Source organism: Salmo salar, chromosome 23 (assembly GCF_965601325.2).
Source record: "Salmo salar chromosome 23, fSalSal1, whole genome shotgun sequence".
In the NCBI taxonomy this organism is placed as follows: Eukaryota; Metazoa; Chordata; class Actinopteri; order Salmoniformes; family Salmonidae; genus Salmo; species Salmo salar.
In genome coordinates, this window is record NC_138313.1 from 30,027,182 (window position 1) to 30,054,697 (window position 27,516).

The 27,516-nt window shown below is 41.7% G+C and overlaps 2 protein-coding genes, 1 long non-coding RNA gene, 2 other non-coding genes and 1 pseudogene across 6 annotated transcripts in view; 2 read left to right on the plus strand and 4 right to left on the minus strand.

Annotated features, from left to right (window-relative positions):
* Positions 1-8,856, minus strand: part of LOC106584350 (glypican-5) — a 146,474-nt gene extending 137,618 nt beyond the window's left edge. The window contains exons 1-2 of the mRNA XM_014169563.3: positions 8,333-8,856; positions 6,392-6,553 (exon numbers count right to left, since the gene is read on the minus strand). Coding sequence (XP_014025038.3) covers positions 6,392-6,553; positions 8,333-8,498 — 328 coding nt within the window. The 5' untranslated portion in view covers positions 8,499-8,856. The remainder of the gene's footprint in view (positions 1-6,391; positions 6,554-8,332) is intronic.
* A 375-nt stretch (positions 8,857-9,231) lies between these two features.
* On the minus strand, positions 9,232-9,304 carry trnam-cau (transfer RNA methionine (anticodon CAU)). Its single transcript has one exon. It is a non-coding gene; the product is annotated as a tRNA-Met (tRNA).
* Positions 9,305-11,495: 2,191 nt separating this feature from the next.
* Positions 11,496-13,334, plus strand: LOC106584351 (aquaporin-12). Its single transcript, XM_014169566.3, has 3 exons — positions 11,496-12,371; positions 12,545-12,661; positions 12,822-13,334. Exons 1-3 carry the CDS (start codon positions 11,777-11,779, stop codon positions 12,944-12,946), a joined length of 837 nt encoding a protein of 278 aa, XP_014025041.1. The 5' UTR covers positions 11,496-11,776; the 3' UTR covers positions 12,947-13,334.
* On the minus strand, positions 12,742-17,170 carry LOC106584352 (ribonuclease P protein subunit p21-like; annotated as a pseudogene). Its single transcript, XR_014382311.1, has 5 exons — positions 16,822-17,170; positions 16,630-16,728; positions 16,355-16,437; positions 14,452-14,586; positions 12,742-13,604 (listed from the first exon to the last, which is right to left on the minus strand). The product of XR_014382311.1 is annotated as a ribonuclease P protein subunit p21-like (transcript).
* On the plus strand, positions 16,916-22,413 carry LOC106584353 (uncharacterized). Its single transcript, XR_001323730.3, has 3 exons — positions 16,916-17,187; positions 20,963-21,134; positions 21,278-22,413. It is a non-coding gene; the product is annotated as an uncharacterized LOC106584353 (long non-coding RNA).
* A 1,410-nt stretch (positions 22,414-23,823) lies between these two features.
* trnav-cac (transfer RNA valine (anticodon CAC)) lies at positions 23,824-23,896 on the minus strand. The gene has a single exon. It is a non-coding gene; the product is annotated as a tRNA-Val (tRNA).
* Between the last annotated feature and the right edge of the window lie 3,620 nt (positions 23,897-27,516).

The following is a 27,516-nucleotide window of genomic DNA, read 5'->3' on the forward strand; positions in this document are numbered from 1 at the left end:
TCCCGGATACCCTAGACCCACTCCAATTCGCATACCGCCCTAACAGATCCACATATGACACAATCCCAATCGCACTCCACACTGCCCTTTTCCACCTGGACAAAAGGAACACCTATGTGAAAATGCTGTTCATTGACTACAGCTCAACACCATAGCGCCCACAAAGCTCATCACTAAGCTAAGGACCCTGGGACTAAACACCTCCCTCTGCAACTGGATCCTGGACTTCCTGACGGGCCGCCCCCAGGTGGCAAGGGTAGGCAACAACACGTCTGCCACGCTGATTCTCAAAAGGTGGGCCGAACAGGCCCTAATTAACATTGACAGGGCTGTAGTGGAGCGGGTCGAGAGTTTCAAGTTCCTTGGTGTCCAGATCAACAAACTGTCATGGTACAAACACACCAGGACAGTCGTGAAGAGGGCATAACAAAACCTTTTCCCCCTCAGGAGAATGAAAAGATTTGGCATGGGTGGCCAGATCCTCAAAAGGTTTACAACTGCACCATGGAGAGCATCCTGACCGGTTGCATCACCACCTGGAATGGCATCTGACCGTAAGGCGCTACAGAGGGTAGTGTGTACGGCCCAGTACATCATTGGGGCCAAGCTTCCTGCCATCCAGGACCTATATAAAAGGCGGTGTCAGAGGAAAGCCCATAAAATTGTCAGAGACTCCAGTCACCCAAGTCATAGACTTTTCTCTGCTACTGCACGGCAACTGGTACCGGAACGCCAACTCTAGGACCAAAAGGCTCCTTAACAGCTTCACCCCCAAGTCATAAGACTGGTGAACAATTAATCAAATGGCCACCGGACTATTTACATTGACACCCCCCGCCTCCAGTTGTTTTGTACACTGCTGCTACTCGCTGTTTATTATCTATGCATAGTCACTTCATCCCTACCTACATGTACAAATGACCTCAACTAACCTGTACCCCCGCACACTGACTCGGTACCGGTACCCCCTGTATATAGCCTCGTTATTGTTATTTTAATGTGTTATTTTAGTACTTTTTATAATTTTTTACTTTAGTTTATTATTTGCTAAATATTTTCTTACCTCTTCTTGAACTGCACTGTTGGTTAAGGGCTTGTAAATAAACATTTCACGGTAAGGTCTACACTTGTTGCATTCGGCGCATGTGACAAAGTTTGATTTGATTGGATGTGATAGAGTCACACTAGCAGCCTGGACAAGAGGGCATACAGGTCATCAAGCACAATAACTGACTGCTGACTCCCAAGACTGCTATCCTGTCTCCTGTCCTGGCCATATCGTCCAGCCATGCTACAGGCTCCTTAATGGGACAGATTGAAGGGGACAGCCTAGGTCTCTGCAGTGCTGACCCCACATGCCCTGCCTGCCCCCCCCCCCCCCCCCCCCCCGCCACATTGGGCAAACACCCTGGCCATAAATGTTTGAACTTGGCGGATTCTAAATGGCAAGATCAGGGGCATGTCTCTGCACTGCCTGGTAGGGTTGTGTTAGTTAGTCTGTCCAATCTACTCTAACCTCTGAGGGTTTCTATAAGTAGTGCTTAGTTGCCTGGGTACATGTGTGGTCTTTGCTGGTGGGCAGGGGGTGGAGGTATGTAGATTTGTATAGGTATTGCAAAAGCCAAAAGCCTAAGGTAACAAAAGCTAAATCCGGCTGCTGAATGGTCATTTGGCATTATGGCTCAGTCTGAGGGTAAAAATTAGGTTCAGATGTAAATCATGAATCTCATTTATAACTATTAGTGTCCAGCACCTATATGTCAATCTAAGTAACATATTTAAAAAACTTCCATCAAAATCCTTAAGTTTAAGCTAGTTTAAGTCTCAATCCACTGCATCCGCCTATTTGGGCCTTCCACATCTGCGGTGGAAGGTGGCCGAGCAACAGCGGTGTTTGTCAGACCATGAGAAGTCCCGAAAAGCGGTCTTCTCACAAAAACGTCTGTAGCGTCCGAACAATTTGGCCTACAAACATTTTGCTCTACGACCCCCACAAGTGTCACGGGACTCGTCTGAAGGTAACCCATACAAATGAATGGAAGTACTCAGGCAGTTTTGAGCCAACAAAAATAAGGGGTTAAATATACAGTACCAGTCAAAAGTTTGGACACACCTACTCATTCAAGGGTTTTTCTTTATTTTTATTATTTTCTACATTGTAGAATAATAATGAAGACGTCAACACTATGAAATACCACATATGGAATCATGCAGTAACCAAAATCTATTTTATGTTTATATTCTTCAAAGTAGCCACCCTTTGCCTTGATGACAGCTTTGCACACTCTTGGCATTCTCTCAACCATCTTCATGAGGTAGTCACCTGGAATGCATCTCAATTAATAGGTGTGTCTTGTTAAAAGTAAATTTGTGGAATTTATTTCCTACTTAATGCATTTGAGCCAATCAGTTGTGTTGTGACAAGGTAGGGGTGGTATACAGAAGATAGCCCTATTTGGTAAAAGACCAAGTCCATATGATGGCAAGAACAGCTCAAATAAGCAAAGAGAAACAACAGTCCATCATTACATTAAGACATGAAGGTCAGTCAATGCGGAACATTTCAAGAACTTTGAAAGTTTCTTCAAGTGCAGTCACTTTCTTATATTTCCTAGATATAGGACAGACACTTCAAAACTTTATTCCTTATGATAAATTCATAATTCATTGTCTTTTTTCCATTTAAATATTATTATTTTCATACATAAAGGGATCCTCAAATTCAAATATCTAAATGATCCATGGTATGACCATCTTAAAGCAATTCTTAAAACAATTCGGGTAGGCTCCATTTTGGAACGGGTTCAACTCTTTGGACCCGAGACGACCTCTAACACAGATAGAACTATCCAAGCAGAAGATACATCTACTTTAAATGTCTATATTTGATTGTGTTGACAACCAAACACAATTCAATGTCACTAAATATAAAATCCGCAATCAACCAGAGCTTGAAATCCTAGGCCTATTGTATTATCTATTTTTTTTTATTTTTTATTCTGGGTTGAATTCAAACAATTGCTGTTGATGACTTTGCAAATGCTACAGTAAATAGGCCTACATAGCATCATTGATGATTGATAAAGTATGGTTAAATTTAATTTGCTCTGTTAAACCTACCGTTCAGAATGACTTTGATAGCAGCAGTGAATCTATTTAATTTTTAAGTGGAGATCTCTCAACAAACATTCTCACGATAACACATCGGTAATAGTCAGTGACAAATATCATAGTTAAAAACCTTGGATGGGAGACCAATGGGTAGCTGTAGACAGATCAATTCTCCAGTAGGAGGTGCTGCCCAGTCTATAATTATTTTCTGATAGTAGATATAACATTGACTATCTGACATTGCTTTAAAAATTCAACATATTTTATACAAAGTTTGTCTATGTTTAAATTTGGCTACCATGATGACATAATCCTGTCGTTGAAATTTCTCCCTCAAAACAACAGTTTACGTTGATAAGTTTTTTCAAATCCGATGTATTTTTCACATAGATTCCACGTCACAATACGTTGACAAATGACGTTGAAAGAACGTTGATTCAACCAGTCCAAACAAAAGACAATTGAAAAAAATTACAAAACTTGTAAATGATGGTATGAAATAAACCAAAACTTGTTTCTCACAAGTGTAGTAGGTTGTAAACTATGCAAACAATGTTTCCACTCCGAGAATGAGAACGGTAAATGACTGTAATTAATACATGGATTAACAGAAATGAATGAAACCAAATGACAGGGATTAACGGTAAATGTATTACTGGTGACATACCGTATGTGTAACGTGGGTCGTATAAAGGGGACCAAGGCGCAGCGTGTATAGTGCTCATATTTACTTTTAATGAATACACGTTAACAAAACAACAAAACAACCGACAACAGTTCCGTCAGGTGACATACACTAAACAGAAAACAACTACCCACAAAACCCAGGAAGAAAAACCCCTACTTAAATATGATCTCCAATCAGAGGCAACGAGGATCAGCTGCCTCCAATTGGAGATCTACCCAAACAACCCCAACATAGAAATAGAAAAACTAGAACTAAAACATAGAAATAGAAAACATAGAAAACCCCAAAACACCCCCTTTCACGCCCTGACCTACTCTACTATAGAAAATGACATCTTACTAGGGTCAGGACGTGACAGTATGTAATGGGGGAATTGATGAAAATACACAATCAAAGAACAAACAATTCACACAAATGAAACAATTCATGTGCAAGAATTGTCGGGAGACAGCTGAGTGCATAATGGAGAGCTGAGTGCATTCTGGAGAGAGATGTGCCAATATCCTCGCCACCCACCCCTCCCCTTCTTGTCTCAACATTTAAAGTAATATTCAAGACACATTATCTTCACACGTATTTTTAGATGCTTTTCACTGACAGCCTCAACTCAATAATCAGCTAGGCCTATTGTCAAGCGTGCTGCCCAAATTGTGGACTTCCCAAAAAGCCATAGGCCTACACTCTTGCGATTTTAAACAATGCACATGTATTTTTTTTAAAGAAGCTAATGTCCCTCTGTGGTTAAGTCAGGCTCTCCAGTGAAATATTTTTGAAAAGACAGGTGTAATTGTATCATTTCGGCAAATGTATTTCAATTTACTTTAAGACACGCCGCCTATGGTAGCTGACATTCAGAGTTTGAATAGCCAAAATTATTAGTCTTAAGTATTTTTTTCAGTTATGAGGCCTATAAAGCCAATGCAACTGCCTGTTTTGCAAACGGTAGGCTACCACATGGATAGTGCATTGCAGGCCAACACTGACCTAGGCTACTATTGTACTTTGCAGGGATAGGAGGGGGGCAGCAATTTTTTTTGTCTTGTCTAGGGCAGCATATCGGCCAGGACCAAGCCTGCTCAGAGGACACTGTCCACATCACTCACTGACATCATCTGTCTTTTTTCTGCAAGGATAAAACCCCAAGAAAGCCTCCCTTTCTGAGAAGCCAGAGACCAGCCACTCTCTCTGTGAAAAGCAGAGCAGGACAAACCCACTATTCTTCACTCCCATTCAAGACACCTCGTTAGAGACAGATTGATTTCAAATAGTAACACATCTCCAGGGATACTCAGTGAATGTAAACATTTTTCACTCCCTTTCATTCATTGGTTCAAAACAAGACATACTGTGTATTCTCTATTCTAAATGGGAGAGAGAGAGAGCGAGTGAAAGAGAGAGCGAGAGAGAGTGAGAGAGAGAGAGAGAGAGAGAGAGAGGAGAGAGAGAGAGAGAGAGAGAGAGAGAGCGAAGCGGAGGCAGACATCGAGAAAGAGAGACAAAGAGATAGAGCAGAGGTCAAGTTCTCTTTCTCTGAGAGATTATTTGCTTAATGTGAGCCCTGACTAATTATTTGCTTTAAAAGCCAATATTGAACAGTACAAAGCCAATATCCAATACCACTGAAGTGGTTCTCGGATTCTCTCAACAAAATAACATAGTTTTTTCTCATGTGATATGATGGTCAAACATCGTGTTACTACTGAGTGTAATTTACTTGTTATTTTTATTTAACTTGGCAAGACAGTTAATGTCACGCTCTGACCTAGGAGAGCTGTGTTTTCTCTGTTTAGTTAGGTCAGGGTGTGATAGGTGGGTGGGCATTCTATGCTTTGTTTTCTATGTTTTAGCCGGGTATGGTTTCCAATCAGAGGCAGCTGTCTATCGTTGTCTCTGATTGGAAGCCATACTTAGGCAGCCTGTTTTTCCCTTTGTTTTCGTGGGATCTTGTTTTTGTGCAGCTGTGTGTGTGTGCAGCCCCAGAACGTCACGTTTGTTTCAGTTTTCACCTGTTTCTTGTTTTTGTTCGGGTTCTCTAAATAAAGATGTGGAACTACCGGCACGCTGTGCCTTGGCTGATCTATGACAGGGAATTTGAAGATAGCACTTGTGACAGTTAAGAACAAATTCTTATTTACAATGACAGCCTACCGGGGAACAGTGGGTTAGCTGCTTTGTTCAGGGGCAGAACGACAGATTTTTACCTTGTCAGCTCAGGGATTCGATCCATCAAACTTTTGGTTACTGGCCCAACACTCCAACCACTAGGCTACCTGCAGCCATAATAATGTAACAATTTTGCCTTTATCAGAACGAAATACTTTTGGCTGCGTGTCGGTTCAGAGCCCATTCCATTCAATGAGGTGAGACTGATTTTTAAGTAAATCAAAAGATGTAATAAAACCAAACCATGTGGCAGTCACACTGACAAATGACATGAGACATTGTTCATGGACTTCAGAATTGACCCCTCACTGAGGGGCATAGAGGGCCAAAGTGGTCCCTAGGCTTTACACAGTGAATCTGTCCTATCATCTCATTCTCCTGTCCCACATATCTATCTCCCTTACCCCTCCATCCTGTCCCTATCCTTACCCTGGAAGGCAGAGGCGTGGCCCACGATGAGGTACTTGAGCTCAAAGCTGTAGGAACGGATATTCTGGAGAGTCTCTCTGCGCACTGCTGCCTGGTAACTCTCCTCCATCTTGCGTGTGCAACACGACGGGCCTGAGTGCTTGCAGATCTGCAGCTCGCCATCTGGGAAAGAAGAGGAAAGCAAACCTGAGCATGACACAGACCTCAAATGTGAAAAACATAAATTAAGTGTGTTGGAAGCTTTGACCAAATGTGATTAATAATACTTACTCAAATAGTTGTGTAAATAAATGGTTCAAAGACATTGTTTCTCTACACTTCTACTAGTTCTCATATATACCCATCCCCTGTATTCAAGTTCCCTTTGAGTTAGCAAAGCTTCCTCTGCTCCAATCGCATTTGGATGAGGTCCAGGGTGATTATACTGCTTTATCTCCCATATGAAACTAATACACCGAGCTGGGATAGTGGAGCCAGGAATGAGAGTGAGAAAGAGCTCAGAAATAGACTTTGGTTATCCGGCTGGCTGGACGTAGCTGAATCAAAGTCCAAATACAAAATCTCCAAGGGTGTAGAGAGGATGCAGAGGGAGTGATGCTCACCAGAGTTAATAACAACATGCTTACTTACAAACTCAACTAGGCCTAAGTCATTGCATGTGTCAATCGTGAAAGGATTGTGTAAACAAATCTATCATGTAACTGATGACAGGTGACAGACTTACAGTGCATTCGGAAAGACCCCTTGACTTTTTCCACATTTTGTTACGTTACAGCCTTATACTAAAATGGATTAAATAAAAATAAATCCTCAGCAATCTACACACAATACCCCATAACGACAAAGCAAAAACAGATTTTTTAAAAAAATGTTTGCAAATGTATTAAAAATGTAAAACTGAAATATCACATTTACATAAGTATTCAGACCCTTTACTCAGTACTTTTTTGAAGCACCTTTGGCAGCCTTGAGTCTTCTTGGGTATGACGCTACAAGCATGGCACACCTGTATTTGGTGAGTTTCTCCCATTCTTCTCTGCAGATCATCTCAAGCTCTGTCAGGTTGGATGGGGAGCGTCGCTGCACAGCTATTTTCAGGTCTCTCCAGAGATGTTCGATCGGGTTCAAGTCCGGGCTCTGGCTGGGCCACTCAAGGACATTCAGAGACTTGTCCCGAAGCCACTCCTGCGTTGTCTTGGTTTTCCTGTTTTTTCTTTTTAATACATTTACACATTCCTAAAAAAACAGTTTTCGCTTTGTCATTATTGGGTATTGTGTGTAGATTGATGAGGGGGAAAAAATTATTTAATCAATTTTAGAATAAGGCTGTAATGTAACAAAATGTGGAAAAAGTGAAGGGGTCTGAATACTTTCCGAATGCACTGTATATATACACTGTAGAATAGATGATCACACACAACATGCAGCTCAGTTATTGTGGCCCCATGGGGCTCAGGTCACCGCCACTTGACCTGTCCATTGAGGACATGGATTGAGAGAGGGAAGATTTTTGGGGTGCATTTGTGAAGGAAACAAGATTGATTTGATTTAAATGTTTTGATTGCTTTTTGGTGCTTGCCAAATAATAAGCTGATATATAACTGCAATGTTATTGATTGTGACTGTTACTGCCAGTACATCCATATAATAAACTCAGTATTTGAAAAGAAAAGAAACAAGAGATGGCCTCCCTTCACAGGGATTTACTTCCAATTCTTAGGATGGTCGTTAAACAAAGATAAAGCATCTACTAGTACTTACTAGGCATGTTTGCTTGAATCTTTCTCTAGACCTAGGCTACTGTAGTTACATTATTATGATTGTGGTTTATCAATTCCCTGTGGAAAAGAAACGGGTGCACAGCACGCACACGTGCAAAGTGGCTCCTGGACATTCTGCTGAGAAATTGTGTTAGGACCTACAAGTCAAGTGCGCACTAACCTGTTCCAGGTGCCTCGGGGACCCATTTCAACGGACCGATCTGGCGCAATTGGAAAGCCGTTTTAACCTCATGGCAACTGTGCACTCCTGCACCTGAAGCTCCACATAGTACAACTGTCAGGTAAATCAACCAAAAGTCAACGCGTTGGAGTATTGTTTGGAACATTGCACCATTTCAATCAGATAGACTATTAAGGTATCCTAGCAGTAGTATGGCCGTTTGTAAAAGTAGCCGAATAGGCTATTTAAGTAATACAATCCCAAAACAAATTCGCAGTCCTTATCAACTGGATCGATCTGTTAGAATATCACATATTGGGTCTGTTCAATAGAGCGCACGACGTTCCCTCTCTCAGTGGGCTTTCCAGTTAAAATCCATGCGCTTCAGAAAGTGAAACGCTGTTTTTTGGATACAGCTGAGCGCTCTCTCTCTCTCGCTCGCTCTCTCTCACACACACCGCGCAAACCAGCCTACACTATCTTTGAAATTCTCGGTTTGAAACATCACACAAGATAGACTAACAGAAAAACGTTCCTAAAGTGCAAAATGACATAGTGGGTCCTTTGTTCATAGATGTTGGCTATTCCTTGTGCGATCATTTAAAACAATACCACAGCAATTGGAGCTCTAATAACATATTGTTTTTCTTCTAATAACACAATGTATAGTCCTAATGATTGATTTATGCTGTATATGCTTCTCTAGCCTGCAGAGATGAATCTCAAACAGAACACCGCGTCCACCGTGTGGTCAGTCGTGGAAATAGTGTTGTAAAAGCAGTTCTACCATGCCGTAGCCTCGGATTGATATCATATTTATCTATGTATTAGCTTGTGTTCGCATTTATAGGTCAAAAATAAATTGAGATCTCAAATGTTACTAGTAAATGCAAAACATCTGCCCCGTGTGAGGCTCGAACTCACGACCTTCAGATTATGAGACTGACGCGCTGCCTACTGCGCCAACGAGGCTCGTGTAGTTAGCCGTTCACCCCCCTTATAAAGATTGTATAGTCTGACCCAATAACAATTCCACATATTTTGGACAATTTCATTCTCCAAGAATAGGTGGTAAAAAGTGTTTCTGAATAAGTAAACCATTGGTTACACTTAGGGTTACTGTGCCCTTATTACAATGTAGTTATTCCTGTAAATACAGGGTTAACGTAGCTAGATAAAATCAGCATTACGAATCCGATCAGGCTAAACAAATTGGAATATGGCAGAAATAGAACTAAGTAGCTAAAAGCCTATATAAATAAAAATTATACATTTTTAAGAAATAGCCAAGAAGACAATTTCATATGTGAGAATGCTGCTTCAGTGGTTCAAGAAAATAAAGTACTGTACATTCATCAGTCAACCTATATGCCAATACACATAGCTAAGAGGAGAAAAACGGAATCACAGTAAGGTATACTGAAAAAATATAAAAATGCAACATACAACAATTTCTATGATTTTACTGAGTTACAGTTCATATGAGGAAATAGTAATTAGGTCCTACTCTATGGATTTCACATGCAAGGGAATACAGATATGTCACAGATACCTTAAAAAAAAAATGGGCCTCACAATGGCCCTCAGGATCTCGTCAGAGTATTTTTGTGCATTCAAATTCCCATCGATAAATGCAATTCTGTTCGTTGTCCGTTGTTTATGCCTGCCCATACCATAATCCCACTGCCACCATGGGGCAAACCGTTCACCCACACGACATCATACACATGGTTTAAGGCTGATTTGGATGTACTGCTAAACTCTCTAAAACAACATTGGAAGTGGCTTATGGTAGAGAAATAAACATTCAATTATCTGGCAACAGCTCTTGTGGATATTCCTGCACTCAGCATGCCAATTTCACACTCCCTCAAAACTTGAGACATAAGTGGCATTGTGTTGTGACAAAACGGCACATTTTAGAATGGCTTTTTATTGTCCTCAGCACAAGGTGCACCTGTGTAATGATCATGCTGTTAAATCAGCTTCTTGATATGCCACACCTGTCAGGTGGATGGATTATCTTGGCAAAGGAGAAATGCTCACTAACAGGGATGTATACAAATTTCTGCACAAAATTTGAGAGAAATTGCATTTGGGAAGTTTCTGGGATCTTTTATTTCAGCACATGAAACAAGGACCAACACTTTACTTACATGTTGCATTCGTATTTTTGTTCAGTGTATGTTCTTCAGAGAGATCAGACCAGGTAATATTACTTTTTTTTCTTGGTGTTGTGGTGGAAATTCTACCGTTGATCAATAATGAGGAGAGGCAAAATGAATAATCATTCAAGGTATTACTTTTATTAAAAGACTTGTTACAACAAGGAGACTGGTCGCCCCACCGCCGCAGGTGGTGGAGTGAGAGCCCACAGAGTGGAGTTAGCTTCTGGGTTAAATACTATCTCAGGATAGGTGCAACTTCAGATATGACATACAATGGTTCCAAACACTAACCCCACACATCCCGTGCCAGACCTCCCCTAGTTCAATTTGGAAACTATCTCCCCGTTGGAGGTGACTGACACAGACACTGTGGAGACAAGTGATTGGTTCCCCATTACTCACGCCATCCCTTCACATGGTATGCAATAAAGACACACAGTTCACATATGGAAACAATGTTTCCTTCTGACCTCCTTTGCCATACTCTTTGCTGATATTCTGTATAGCAACAGGGACGTGATAGATAAGGCTGACTTCTCCCCTCTCTGGACCCAAGGTGACTGAGGCCCATGAGGGAGCAAGTGCAGCTGCCAATACCAGAGTCCGAAAGGAGACATTCTAATAACAACAGTTTCAACAGCTCAATCATGTAAGCATATTCTGCAGATAAGACATCTTAATTATCTGTGTTCCTTAGCTAATTCTGATTTCTCCACCACAATCTTTCCCCAGAAACAGGCTCCAAAACAGAACAATAGCTCTGTTACTGGTGTGCAGGATATAACCTTTACTCTGTCCAGGATCAAGAGGAACCAGTCAGTTTCTGTCATATTCTCGGCTGAGTGCCCAGACATGATGGGTTCATTCTACACACACAGAACAGTTTGAACAGGCCTATATCAATGCGCACACACACCTATGTTATATGAGTTACTCTTTAACAATCTCAATGTCTAGGCTTGAAGGATATCTTAGTACACAAGCATTATTAAGGTTTAACAGACATTTCCCTCAGTGTCAATAAACTATATCTTTGTTGTAAGTTACAGAAGTCATTTGCCCTTATCCCTGGGGCAAAGCAACTTTCCTGAATTGACCTCGAAAAGGGCAGTGTGTATTTTGGCAGGTGGTGTGGGATGAAAAGCCAGTGTTTCTGTGTTGAGAAAAACACTTCTCCACGTTGTCACAGTCACACAGACAGCAAACTGTGCAACAAGTCATACACTGTGTGAGAAGAACCAGCGAGGTGTAGTAGCTAGTATCTGTGAACCTAACTATGTCTGAACTTGATGTCTCCCTTGGTTACTTTCTTGCTGTTGTGGCGTTTGGTGCAGCCTTTAGAGTCATTTTCAGAAAATGGCCTTGTTTGAGCTTTGCAGCAGAGTTCACAACCTCATTTGTGCTGGTGGCATGCTGGCTGGAGGTGCAGACCATTATAGAGATTGGCGAGTGGGCAGGGGGACTGGGATCAGACGTTACTCTAACCATACGGTTTGTGGTGCTGCTGACCCATGGTGTGATATGTGCTGGAGCCACTGGAAACCCCTCCCTGACTCTGATGAATTTCCTGCTGCTGGAGACCCCTACTCTGCACACTCTGCTGGCTTTGGCTGCTCAGTTCCTGGGGGCACACCTGGCCCTGATTGTAGCTGGCTACTACTGGGCAATGGAGCTCAATGACATGCACATAATTAAGAACCTGATATTAAGGGAGTGCAGCACAGCCCTGCGTGTCTCCCTGGTGCAGGGGGTCTATTCTGAGTGTGTGTGCGCATTCATCTTTTATCTGATATACCTCAGCCTGAGATGTCGCTCTGCGCTGATTCGGGTGCCTTTCTTTGCAGCTGTGCTCACCCTTCTCTCCCATGCAGGTAAGTAGCCCATGATGACAACCATCGTGCCTCAAACATAGAGATATTTCAGTAGAGATAATCATTAAAGTTGCATAGGCCTATATGCTGTTTTCTTTATGTTATATTTGTTTGTCAGAGCAAAATCTATTTCTGCATCATGTTCCGATAACTCATCTTTCTATGCATGTCAGCCAGTGGTTATACCTCAGCTTTCCTGAACCCTTCCCTGGCTTATGGTCTTACCTTCTACTGTCCTGGGTTTACCTTTATGGAGTACTCAGTGGTCTACTGCCTTGGGCCCATTATTGGTAAGTCAAATCAGAAATTGTTCATTATATACAAACCCCTAATAAAAGTATACCAATAGACAAAATGTAATAGCCAAAGGTAATGTGTGAAACTGGCTTTATGCATAACAATGAGGCATAACTGCTTATCAAGCTGGTAATGCAGATATCCTCTTAACAGGAATGACCCTGGCCCTTCTCCTGTACATGGGTCACATCCCCAGGATTTTTGCAAAGAATCTGCTGTATTCCCAGAAGACTCACGTACAGGTGCCAAAGGGGGACGGAGATAAAAAGAAAAAGTGAAAGAAAGACATCATCCACCTCAGCTGAGGCAATATAGGACATATGAGTGTATTAGGAAACACTACTCAATTTTGTTCCTATTGGGAGAATATATTTCATTATGCACTGAGCATTATATTCAACAGCCAATTCTCTCCTTAAGTTACTGACAAAAAAGGTGTGGGCTGTAGAACATCTGTACATTTATGATAGAACAAGTAAGTTACAACTCATGTATCGCCTGTGTTCTTACAGAAGTAATAAATCAATTAAAAATAAATGTTTATGAAAAAAAACATTTAACATTGGTTGTCGTTCCTGAACTTCCTGTACATTGTGAGCAAGTTGAGGTAGACTTAACATCAAATGTATTTTTAACCAACCTCAACCTCTCCCATTACAATGACAACCTGTTACATCATACCACTGATGTAACGGGTTGTCACTGACAAAAAAATACATTCTCATATTCAAACATTTATGATATAGTTGAAAATATATGTCAATGCCACACAAAGCAGCTATGTCCAGTTGTGAATGGGCTACTGAGGCCACAGGGCTCCGGTTTTGGGCTTGGATGGAGGCACCTGGTGCTGGGTAGAGGAAGGCCTTGTGGAGGATTTCTGCGATATGGGTCCATCTGCTTTCTCCTTCAACTCTTTAGTGGAGGGACCTTGTTCTGCAAAACAGAAAGGACAAAGGTTAAACACCATGGCCTCCCTCTGAGATGGATGAAAAGTGGCATAAAGAAACATAAAACGTTTCAGATTAAAATGTTACATGTGAGGCTGAATTTTAATACACCAGCGTCTGAAATGACAGCCTAAGCTCCCGATTCCTCCAGAGTCTTTCCCCACATAGCTAAAGTTACAGATGCACAAAGATCATGCCCCCAAAACATGCTAACCTCTCACAATAACAGGGTAGGTTAGCATTTTTGGGGGGGTATGATACTTATGCCTCAAACTTTCTCGCTCATCATTATTCACGATTCATTCATGATTATGCATAATCATGGTAGCATCCACATTAATGTAGAGGTGTTCAGAAACATAATACAGCTTATTTAGAATCAAAGTGACAATACATTAATTATCTTACATTTCTATTGGGCACAACATAATCTGAAACACAACCAAAACAAACTACAAATGCATCCAACACGTTTGTAGTCACAAGCTTGATGTAGCCATTGCATGCTATGAAAATGGGACCAAATACTACATTTAATACACTAAGTGAATTTGTCCAAATACTTATGACACTTTCAAATGGGGGGACTAGAGAAATGGTGCTTTCTAAACAGTAAAGCAGATCTGTATGAAAATACCCTCAAATAAAAGTGACATTCTTTGCTGTCACCTCGTAACACATTTGATCTCAAAGTATAGCGCAAAATTAAAAGTTTTAGCTTCACTGTCCAAAAGAATATGTAGGAGAGTGTACATGACGGTACTTAGTTGTCCCCCCAAAATGATACATAACTGCAATGTAGTGGAGTTGTTCAAGGGTAAAAAAAAAATCACCTGGCTGTGATTGGTTCTCCAGCTGAGCCTCAGGCTGGTCCACCCACAGGCGATGCTCCGGATTGTTTAGGAACCTCTTGTTCTGCCCACAGCGAAGACATCGCAGCACAGTCATACGGTTTCTGTGCTTAGTCCCTTGAGAGAAAAAAGCTTGAGTTACTCCACAATACAATATGTCACTTATGTATAGACATTGGACTTCCACTCAGTACTTTCAAAATCTCATGAGGATGATACATATGTCTCCAAGTGCTAGATCAAATCGTATTAGTCACATGTGCCGAATACAACAGGTGTAGACCTTACATTGAAATGCTTACTTACAAGCCCCTAACCAACAATGCAGTTTAAAAATATGAATAAGATATAAAATGAACTAGTAATTAAAGAGCAGCAGTAAAATAACAATAGCGAGACTATATACAGGGGTACCAGTACAAAGTCACCGGTTAGTCAAGGTAATATGTACATGTAGGTAGAGTTAATAAAGTGACAATGCATAGATAATAGAGTAGCAGCGGCATAAAGGGGGGGGGGGGGGCATGAAAATGTATGGGTAGCCATTTGATTAGATGTTCAGGAGTCTTATGGCTTGGGGGTAGAAGCTGTTTAGAAGCTTCTTGGACCTAGACTTTGCGCTCCGGTACCGATTGCCGTGCGGTAGCAGAGAGAACAGTCTATGACTAGGTTGGCTGGAGTCTTTGACAAGTTTTAGGGCCTTCCTCTGACACCACCTGGTGTAGAAGTCCTGGATGGCAGGAAGCTTGGCCCCAGTGATGTACTGGGCCGTACGCACTACCCTCTGTAGTGCCTTGCGGTCGGAGGCCGAGCAGTTGCCATACCAGGCAGTGATGCAACCAGTCAGGATGCTCTTGATGGTGCAGCTGTAGAACCTTTTGAGGATCCATGCCAAATCTTTTTAGTATCCTAAGGGGGAATAGGTTTTGTCGTGCCCTCTTCACGACTGTCTTGGTGTGCTTGGACCATGTTAGTTTGTTGGTGATGTGGAAACCAAGGAACTTGAAGCTCTCAATCTGCTCCACTACAGCCCTGTTGATGAGAATGGGGGCGTTCTCGGTCCTCCTTTTCCTGTAGTCCCCGATCAGTTTCTTTGTCTTGCTCACATTGATCGAGAGGTTGTTGGCCTGGCACCACACTGACAGTTCTCTGACCTCCAACCCTATAGGCTGTCTCATTGTTGTCGGTGATCAGGCCTACCACTGTTGTGTCATCGACAAACTTAATGATGGTGTTGGAGTCGTGCCTGGTCGTGCAGTCATGAGTGAACAGGGAGTACAGGAGGGGACTGAGCACACACACCTGAGGGGCCCCCATGTTGAGGATCTGTGTGGCAGATGTGTTGTTACCTGCCCTTACCACCTGGAGACAGCCAGTCAGGAAGTCCAGGATCCAGTTGCAGAGGGAGGTGTTTAGTCCCAGGGTCCTTAGCTTATTGATGAGCTTTGAGGGCACTATGGTGTTGAACGCTGAGCTATAGTCAATGAATAGCATTCTCACATAAGTGTTCCTTTTGTGCAAGTGGGAAAGGGCAGTGTGGAGTGCAATAGAAATTGCATCATCTGTGGATCTGTTAGGGCTGTATGCAAATTGGAGCGGGTCTAGGGTTTCTGGGATAATGGTGTTGATGTGAGCCATGACCAGCCTTTCAAAGCACTACATGGCTACAGACATGAGTGCTACGGGTCTGTAGTCATTACGGATACAACCACAACTCATCCGTTTTCATCTGTGTTTGTATTGAGAAGGACTAGAATGACAATTAAATAGCCTGCAACAAAGTGTTGGCTTTGATTAGGTGGCTGTCATATATATATATATATATATATATATATATATCATGTAGCATATACAAAGTGACTTAGTCTTGCATGAATAAACTTACTTCTCTGTCTGGCTGTGGCAGTTACTCCTAGGACTAGCAAAGAGCAGCACTTCTTACATAATGTTCTTTTCACGGAGGGGTCTCTATAAAGACATTAATAACATTCTAGTCATGCCCTAGTTGTCATCATTTTAGCAGACATGTTTCAAACTTGTTTCTGTCATGTATTCTTAACATGACATGAAAGTTACAACCTTTATTGATGCAAATGTAACACCATATGTTTTCTGACAAGAGTTTAACGTTATATAATATTGTTAGTGTATGTTACTCACTGTCTCAGTACCAAACGTTTTGCGATTGTCTTCTGAGTGAAGCAGTAAAAACGAGCTAACTCCACATTCTCAGGGGTTTGAGACAAAACAGTGTGCAGCCTGCAAGAAATCAATGTCATGTTAAAGCATTCTGAGAATATCAGTTATCTAGCCAAAGGTATAGCTTGATTACTAGAAATCAAGAAAACGTACCTGATACAGGAAGTTCAGTCTTTGATAAGCCTCCTTGTCTTTCACGTTTCCTGCCATTGCATGGATGTGGATTGCTATGCTAAGTTAGCCAGCTAACGTTACTAACTATGTAACGTCAACGTTAGGCTAGCTATCTTAGCTAACGTTATATGTATCACCCGATTGCTAAATTACTACCCTACTAACAATGTTCTACGCAAGCAAAAGATGTGCCCTCAAATTCGTCTAGCTTCACTAGCTACTAACATTAGTTTGCTAAATCTAAGCGGTTGCTAAGTCCTCTGATTACTTACTGATCAGCCTCTGAACGAAATCTGGCATGATAGATCTGACACTATGGAGACCTGAATGGCACAGACTTAGCAGGTAGGACATGTCCTTTGAAATCACGATTTTAAGCAAAATACCTCGCATATTAATACGTTATTAATTTCGTGTGATCCATTTAACACCAGACAATATACTTTTTTTAAAGATTGACAATTACTAACATACTCTTATATAAAATAAAACCATGTTGACCAGTACAGGGATCTAACGACCTTGGCCTTATTAGCACACTCTCTAACCAACTGGGTAATCCTCATGTTTTACTATACCCGATACTCTCATGGCCATGATAATAACCAATTACACATATGCAAAACATCCATCCCGGTAAATGGTGACAAATCAATAGTGAAAGTGTTTTTTTAAATTAATAAATTACACTGCACTTTCATAGTGAGAATCCGTCATCTATTGCCACATTCACGTGCTTGTCGGACATAGCTCTTTCACCATTTTAAAGTAGTCAACTCATAGGAAGGCCCACATGATTCCATCCAGGTCATCAGGAGGGATAAGCCAATTAATTATTCTCTTGAGCAAACATTCCATAACTGTAGGTGGTGGTAAATCATCAACCTTGGCTTTATACCTGTTCAAACAACACACTCTAACTGGTAGTATGCACACACTGGCAGTATGCATCCTTTCAGTTTGTTTGCCAACTCATTTTGGACCTAGACTTGGCGCTCAGGTACCACTTCCCGTGCGGTAGCAGAGAGAACAGTATATGACTAGGGTGGCTGGAATCTTTTACAAATTTTAGGGCCTTCCTCTGACATCGCCTGGTATAGAGGTCCTGGATGACAGGAAGCTTGGCCCCAGTGATGTACTGGGCCATACGCTCTACCCTCTGTAGTGCCTTGCGATCGGAGGCCGAGCAGTTGCCTTACCAGGCTGTGATGCAACCAGTCAGGATGTTCTCGATGGTTCAGCTGTAGAACCTTTTGAAGATCTGAGGACCCATGCCAAATCTTTTCAGTCTCTTGAGGGGGAATAGATTTTGTCGTGCCCTCTTCATGACTGTCATGGTGTGCTTAGACCATGATAGTTTGTTGGTGACATGGACATCAAGGAACTTGAAGCTCTCAACCTGCTCCACTACAGCCCCGTTGATGAGAATGAGGGCATGCTCAGTCCTCCTTTTCCTGTAGTCCACAATCATCTCCTTTGTCTTGGTCACGTGGAGGGAGAGGTTGTTGTCCTGGCACCATACGGCCAGGTCTCTGACCTCCTCCCTATAGGCTGTCTCATCGTTGTCGGTGATCAGGCCTACCACTGTTGTGTCATCGGCAAACTTGATGATGGTGTTGGAGTCGTGCCTGGCCATGCAGTCATGAGTGAACAGGGAGTACAGGATGGGACTGAGCACGCACCCCTGAGGGGTTCCCGTGTTGAGGATCAGCATGGTGGATGTGTTGTTACCTACCCTTACCTCCTGGGGGGCGGCCTGTCAGGAAGTCCAGGATGCAGTAGCAGAGGGAGGTGTTTAGTCCCAGGGTCCTTAGCTTAGTGATGAGCTTTGAGGGCACTATGGTGTTGAACGCTGAGCTGTAGTCAATGAATAGCATTCTCACATACATTTGAAGTCGGAAGTTTACATACACTTAGGTTGGAGTCATTAAAACTCCTTTTCAACAACTCCACAAATTTCTTGTTAACAAACTATACTACTTCCCACGGGGGGCCAGCACAGAAAAAAATGTATGAAATTGTATGAAATGTATGCATTCACTACTGTAAGTCGCTCTGGATAAGAGCGTCTGCTAAATAACTAAAATGTAAAAAATGTATAGTTTTGGCAAGTCGGTTAGGACGTTTACTTTATGCATGACACAAGTAATCTTTCCAACAATTGTTTACAGACAGATTATTTCACTTATAATTGACTGTATCACAATTCCAGTGGGTCAGAGGTTTACATACACTAAGTTGACTGTGCCTTTAAACAGCTCGGAAAATTCCAGAAAATCATGTCATGGCTTTAGAAGCTTCTGATAGGCTAATAGCCTTCCCTGTAGCTCAGTTGGTAGAGCATGGTGTTTGCAACACCAGGGTTGTGGGTTCGATTCCCACGGGGGGCCAGCACAGAAGAAAAAAAAAAATGTATGAAATGTATGCATTCACTACTGTAAGTCGCTCTGGATAAGAGCGTCTGCTAAATGACTAAAATGTAAATGTAAAAATGTCTAATTGACATCATTTGAGTCAATTGGAGGTGTACCTGTGGATGTATTTCAAGGCCTACCTTCAAACTCAGTGCCTCTTTGCTTGACATCATGGGAAAATCAAAAGAAATCACCTAAGACCTCAGAAAAAAAATGGTAGACCTCCGCAATTCTGGTTCATCCTTGGGAGCAATTTCCAAATGCCTGAAGGTACCACGTTCATCTCTACAAACAGTATTATGCAAGTATAAACACCATGGGACCACGCAGCCGTCATACCGCTCAGCAAGGAGACGTGTTCTGTCTCCTAGAGATGAATGTGCTTTGGTGCAAAAAGTGCCAATCAATCCCAGAGCCACAGCAAAGGACCTTGTGAAGATGCTGGAGGAAACAGGTACAAAAGTATCTATATCCACAGTAAAACGAGTCCTATATTGACATAACCTGAAAGGCCGCTCAGCAAGGAAGAAGCCACTGCTCCAAAACCGCCATAAAAAAGCCAGACTACGGTTTGCAACTGTGCATGGGGACAAAGATCGTACTTTTTGGAGGAATGTCCTCTGGTCTGAAAAAAAATAGAACTGTTAGGCCTTAATGACCATCATTATGTTTGGAGGAAAAAGGGGGAGTCTTGCAAGCTGAAGAACACCATCCCAACCGTGAAGCACGGGGGTGGCAGCATCATGTTGTGGGGGTGCTTTGCTGCAGGAGGGACTGGTGCACTTCACAAAATAGATGGCATCATGAGGATGGAAAATTATGTGGATATATTGAAGCAACATCTCAAGACATCAGTCAGGAAGTTAAAGCTTGAATGTCCTTGAGTGGCCCAGCCAGAGCCTGGACTCAAACCTGATCGAACATTGCTGGAGAGACCTGAAAAAACGCTCCCCATCCAACCTGACAGAGCTTGAGATGATCTGCAGAGAAGAATGGGAGAAACTCCCCAAATACAGGTGTGCCAAGTTTACAGCGTCACACCCAAGAAGACTCTAGGCTGTAATCCCTTCAAAAGGTGCTTCAACAAAGTACTGAGTAAAGGCTCTGAACACTTATGTAATTGTAACATTTTCTAAAAACCTGTTTTTGCTTTGTCATTATGGAGTAGTGTGTGTAGATTGATAATCAATTTTAGAATAAGGCTGTAACCTAACAAAATATGGAAAAAGTCAAGGGGTCTCAACACTTTTCTTAGGCACTGTACTTGCAATGTAACCTACATCTGTTGTTAAACTCGAGCGATGACTAAGTCCTTGAGGTTTTGTAACTTCACATGTTTAAGCCTATGTTAATACAGATCTGAATGATTGATACCCTTTTTACTCTACACTGTTGATAGTAGTTGATGCCAAAGCTTATTGCTGAATTTCCTACTACAAGGACTCGGTCAGCTTGACAAACTTCTGTGTCATATGAACACACACACACACACACACACACACATCAGTGATTGCCAGGGCGAGTAAACTGAGCAGTCGGGAAAAGCTAATATTGTGCATTTAGAATACAACAAAAAAGAAACAGCACAGCGACATGATCACAGTTCCCAGTTCACGCTCCGCCTCTCAATCACACACACACACACTCACTCACATAAATTAAAATAATCATAAGGCTAAACTAAGGTAATTGAGCATCTATTTCAGGAGAGGAACGACATGCATGCTCTCTTCTCTGCTGAGACCGATCCAGCCCCAGCAGCGCAGGCCCAGCACTAACAGTGGTCCTCCCTACAGGCTGTCCTGTCTCACTCCCCTTTGACACCAGCTTCTGCCACAACAAAATAGGATTGCTCTGAAGAGTACCTGCTGGATACAGGTCATTCAAATTATACTGTATCACACACATACTTATGTGTGCAGGCAGTAACTTGTTTTGTCTCACACACAAACACACACTTGATTAAGGTTAGTCTATAGTAAAGGCTTTGTCATTAAAATAATATTGTGCCTCTCTTTCAGATTGGCCAAGCACACCTCTGCCAGCCACACCACCACTGCCCTTGACAGCTTCTCCACTGGGTCCAACAAGAGATGAGGTTGCCTCTTCATCTTGGATCATGGCTGATGGACAGAGCCCATTAGAGCTGCCAGTGATGTCCTACTGGCCAAGCACCACAGGGAGGAAGAGATCCTGAAGTGGGTGGATCTGCTTTACTCTTAACACCAGCCCAGAGAAGCTCTTAGAGACACACAGCTGTGGCATTATGTTACTGCAGAGTGAAACGGTTAGTGTCACAGTCACGTCCCCTGCCACCTGCACTTACACAGCAGAAAGCCTCATCAATTCAAGGATTCCATTTGAGGATTTTGCTGCCGCTGCCTTCTTTCAATGGGGGCTGGAGGCCTCAAAGCAGTGGTAGGCAGTGAGGAAGGAGCAAACTGAGGAAAGAAAATCCTCTGAGCAGCATCCTTCCGGCCATCTATACAGCTGCTGCTACCAGCAGCTGAAACAAGGCCCCAACAGCCCTCACACACACATACCAGCTTTCCATGAGTGGCAGGAAAATATCTAGTGTTCTCCCTGTACCTGGCACAGGGCATTGGCAGGAGCTCAAACAGTCTGCATTTTATGAGACTGAAAAGTAAAGATGGATGGTGGAAAAGGGGGTGTGACTACAGACACACACAAATAAATAAAGAGCTGAAAATCTATTTCCATTGATGGAAGTGGTTTGGACTCGTTTGATTTGTATTTATTTCACAGGTACAATTTTAGAATAAGGCTGTAACCTAACAAAATGTGGAAAAAGTCAAGGGGTCTGAATACTTTCCGAATGCACTGTATTATTTTTTTAGGGCTACTTTGTGTAAATGTTGCACAAAGACCAACATTTTATACTAATCACGGTGAATATGTCTTGTATTATAAACCAATTTCTATAATTATTGTGTGAATAAGTTTGTTGTACAAAGGATTGTGATCCAACATTATCATAACTATGGCTTTGATTTCATTAAAGTCAACCTCAAAGTAATTTTCTCTATGAGTTGCTTTAATGTTTTCTTTATTAATAACATACATGCATTTCAAATCGTGCTATAACACTCATAAATATGCCTGATTTCATTCAATTAAACCACAACGTAATCTTCAATAGTTTTTTATGTTGTCTTTTATGCATTAAAATGTCAAACGCAACGTTCTCCAAATGCAAAACATCCTCCATTCCAGATGACTACCTCATGAAGCTGGTTGTAGAGAATGCCAAGAGTGTGCAAAGCTGTCATCAAGGCAAAGGGTGGCTACTTTGAAGAATATCAAATATATTTTGATTTGTTTAACACTTTTTTGGTTACTAGATGATTCCATATGTGTTATTTTATAGTTTGGATGTCTTCACTATTATTCTACAATGTAGAAAATAGTGAAAATAAAGACAAACCCTGGAATGAGTAGATGTGTCAAAACTTTTGACTGGTACTGTATGTATACTAGGGATTACTGTTAAATGTAAATTTGCCATTGCAGTAGTTGAATGGAGTGATTTCAGTGCCAACAGAAATTGTATTGGAATTCCATAATTTGTATTCGTATTATAAGACATTGAATTTGAATTCAATATTTTTTGAATTCGTAATTGAATCATTGAATTCATAAATGTAACTTTTATATCATGATTTGAAACTGAATTAAATGGAAATATAATTTCTATGTAATAATATTTATATATGGAGTTTAAATATATATGGTAATATATATAGCATTCATTTTATGTATATCAAGTTTACAAACTATCATTTCAAGTTGACTAAAGTTCCGTAGATTCAACTTCTCAAATATATTCAGATTCAGTTTTCAAACTCAGTTCTCTAAATTCAAAACCAAAGACAACATCCTGATACTTTGCCAGCCAGAAAAGGTAGAGGAGAACAGATAGAATCAAACGCTCTCTGTGGTAAACAATGTGGGAAGCCAATGTGGGCTATTTCATGAACTTTCTTCCTAGAAATGTTGGACTTTTGGAACCGTTTTGGCTGTGAGCGATTATAACCCAATTCAAGAAAGCTAAGACTCTCTGGGACATGTACTTTCTGTTCCCCTCTATGATTCTCAAAGGCCGCACAGGACACGTTAGAATCGAGTGTGACAAAACAAACGTAATTTTGGCCGCCATAAGAATCCTTTTACACCAGATGGTGCAGCCTACCTATGTATTTTTCCTAGTGGCATGCACGGTTAAGTTTGGCAACGAGAAAAAAATGTGTGGGGGGGGGTGTCTAACAGTAACGTAATACTATATGCTATTATATTCAGTTATGTAGAATACTATCATTGTGTGATATTGCAGACATTGACTCAGCTTTGATCTAACGTTATTATACAAGCATCATTCGCCAGAGTAGCCTGTTCTCTAAGAGTAGACCAGAGACTGTGCTTAAAGTACTGCATACAATTAACGTGATCCGCACATGCACAGCTGCTTTGGGATCTTTACTGCAGAGAAAAATAGGTCAGAGAAAAGTAGGATCCGCAACCACTCCGTTATTCATTTTCAGTCAAAATATGTTTCCGCCCGGTTTCGAACCGGGGACCTTTCGCGTGTGAGGCGAACGTGATAACCACTACACTACGGAAACTGTAATTAGCAGGCAGAAAAAGAGCTTAAAAATCTCACCAAATTATTTGAGAGCATGCATATCACATATTTGAATTATCTGTTACTCTCTTTATGTTGTATATTTATACAAGTATACTAGGGATTCTTGTTAAATGTAAATTACTTTGACAAATCCAACAATTCGCTTCGCCATTGTAGTATTTGAATAGAGTGATTTCAGTCCCAAAATTCTTTGAATTCCATTCCATTTTAATTTGTATTATAAGACATTGCATTTGAGTTCAATAATTGAATCACTGCATTCATCAATTTAACTTATATCCTGATGTGAAACTTAATTAAATTGCAATGTAATTTCAATGTAACAATATTTATATGTTGAGTTGAAATATGGTATAAATTGTATTCATATTCTGTGTATTAAATTAACAATCTATCATTTCAAGGTGACTAAAGTTACATAGATTCAACTTCGAGAAGAATATATATATATATATATATTCAGATTCAGTTTTTAAATTCAGTTCTCTAAATTCAGATTCAAAACCAAAGACAACATCCTGGTACTTACCCAGCTAGAAAAAGTAGAGGAGAACAGAAGCTAGCGGTACCAATGGAGAGGTTTCTGAAGCCAATGTGGCCTAGTGAATTTATTTTATAACCCAATTCCTGAAAGCTAAGACTCTCTGGAACATGTACTTTCTGTTCCCCTCTATGATGCTCAAAGGCTGTGCAGGACACGTTAGAAGGGATTGTGACCAAAAACGCAATGTGGCCGCCATGAGAATAATTTTAGAGCAGATAGTGTAGCCTACCTATGTATTTAGCCGTGAACGGTTGAGTTTTGGCCACATTTGAGAAAAATATGTTACAGTAATGTAATACTATATGCAATTATATTTGGTTATGTTATGTAGAATACTATCATTATGTGATCTGCAGACATTGATTCAGCCGTGCACGCCACTGGAATAAAATGGAGCCGACAGAGAGGGCCGCCTTGCTTCTAGCGCTTAGGAAACTTAGCAGTATTTAGTTTTTTTATGTATTATTTCTGACATTATTAGCCCAGAATTTTTTGGGTGTTATTGCATACAGCCGGGAGAACTATTGGATATCAGAGCAGCTATAACTCACCAGCATTACGACCAGGAATACGACTTTCCCAAAGCGGATCCTTTGTTCGCACCCCACAGGGCAATTTAACTGATTCCAGAGGCCGACCCAAAACAACACCAGCGGAGGAGAGGTACTCGGGGTGGTCATCTAGTACGACTAAGGAGGCGCGCACACCACCCACCGCTTCCGAGTACATTAATCGCTAATGTTCAGTCTCTGGATAATAAAGTTGATGAGCTCAGGGCGAGGGTTTCTTTCCAGAGAGACATCAGGGATTGTAACATACTCTGTTTCATGGAAACATGGCTCTCTTGGGATATACTGTCTGAGTTGGTCCAGCCAGTTGGGTTCTCAGTTCATCGTGCAGACAGGAATAAATATATCTCTGGGAAGAAGAAGGGCGGGGGTGTATGTTTCATGATTAACAACTCATGGTGTAATTGTGATAACATACAGGAACTCAAGTCTTTTAGGCCACTCGTCCTAGAATACCTCACAATCAAATGCCGACCGTATTTCTCCAAAGAGAAGTTTCTTTGGTTATAGTCACGGCTGTGTATATCCCCCCTCAAGCCGATACCACAACGGGCCTCAAGGAACTTCACTGGACTTTATGCAAACTTGAAACCACATATCCTGAAACTGCATTTATTGTAGCTGGGGATTTTAACAAAGCAAATTTGAGGAAAAGGCTACCGAAGTTCTATCAACACGTCGACTAGTGCTTGCGCTACTAAAACACTCAACCACTGCTACTCCAACTACCGGGATGCCTACAAGGCCCTCCCCCACCCTCCTTTTGGCAAATCTGACCACAACTCCATTTGCTCCTCTCTTTCTATAGGCAGAAACTCAACCAGGAAGTACCTGTGGTAAGGACTATTCAACGCTGGTCTGACCCATCGGAATCCACGCTTCAAGATTGTTTTGATCATGCGGACTGGGATATGTTCCTGGTAGCTCAGATATAAATATTGACAAATATACTGATATGGTGACCGAGTTTATCAGGAAGTGTATAGGAGATGTTGTATCCACTGTGACTATTAAAATCTACCCTAACCAGAAACCGTGGATCAAATCAAACTTTATATTTACCAAATAAACTAAAGTAAAAAGTAACAATAAAATAACAGAAATGAGGCTATATACAGGGTATGTTCGGGGGTACAGGTTAGTCGAGGTAATTTGTACATGTAGGTAGGGGTGAAGTAACTATGCATAGATAATAAACAGCAAGTAGCAGCAGTGTACAAAACAAAGGGGGGTGTCAATGTAAATAGTCCAGTGGCCATTTGATTAATTGTTAAACAGTCTTATGGGTTGGTGGTAGAAGCTGTTAAGGAGTCTTTTGGTCCTAAACTTGGTGCTCCGGTACCACTTGCAGTGTGGTAGCAGAGAAAACAGTCTGACTTGGGTGACTGGATTCTGACAATTTTGGGGGCTTTCCTCTGACACCGCCTAGTATATAGGTCCTGGATTGCAGGAAGCTTGGCCTCAGTGATGTACTGGGCTGTACGCACTACCCTCTGTAGCGCCTTACGGTCAGATGCCGAGCAGTTGCCATACCAGGTGGTGATGCAACTGGTCAGGATGCTCTCAATGGTGCAGCTGTAGAACTTCTTGAGGATCTGGGGACCCATGCCAAATCTTTTTGGTCTCCTGAGGGGGAAAAGGTGTTGTCGTACCCTCTTCATGACTGTCTTGGTTTGTTTAGACCATGATAGTTCGTTGGGGATGTGGACACCAAGGAACTTGAAACTCTCGACCCGCTCCACTACAGCTCCATCAATGTTAATGGGGCCTGTTCAGCCCGCCTTTTCCTGTAGTCCATGATCAGCTCCTTTGTCTTGCTCACATTATGGGAGAGGTTGTTGTCCTGGCAAAACACTGCCAGATCTCAGAGCCGGTGTAGTAGGATTCAATCTTAATCTTGTATTGATGCTTTGCTTGTTTGATGGATCGTCTGAGGGCATAGCATGATTTCTTATAAGCGTCCGGATTAGTGTCCCGCTCCAAGAAAGCAGCAGCTCTAGCCTTTAGCTCGATGCAGATGTTTCCTGTAATCCATGGCTTCCGGTTGGGATATGTACATACAGTCACTGTGGGGATGATGTCGTCGATGCACTTATTGAAGAAGCCGATGATTGAGGTGATATACTCAATGCCATTGGATGAATCCCGGAACATATTCCAGTCTGTGCTAGCAAAACAGTCCTGTAGCGTAGCATCTGCGTCATCTGACCACTTCCGTATTGAGCGAGTCACTGGTACTTCCTGCTTTAGTTTTTGCTTGTAAGCAGGAATCAGGAGGATATAATTATGGTCAGATTTGCCAAATGGAGGGCGGGGGAGAGCTTTGTATGCATCTCTGTGTGTGGAGTAAAGGTGGTCTAGAGGATAGATGGCAGCATTCGCACAAAACTGAAAGCGTGAACCACCGCATTTAACCATGGCAAGGTGACTGGGAATATGGCAGAATACAAACAGTGCAGTTATTCTCTCCACGAGGCAAGCAAA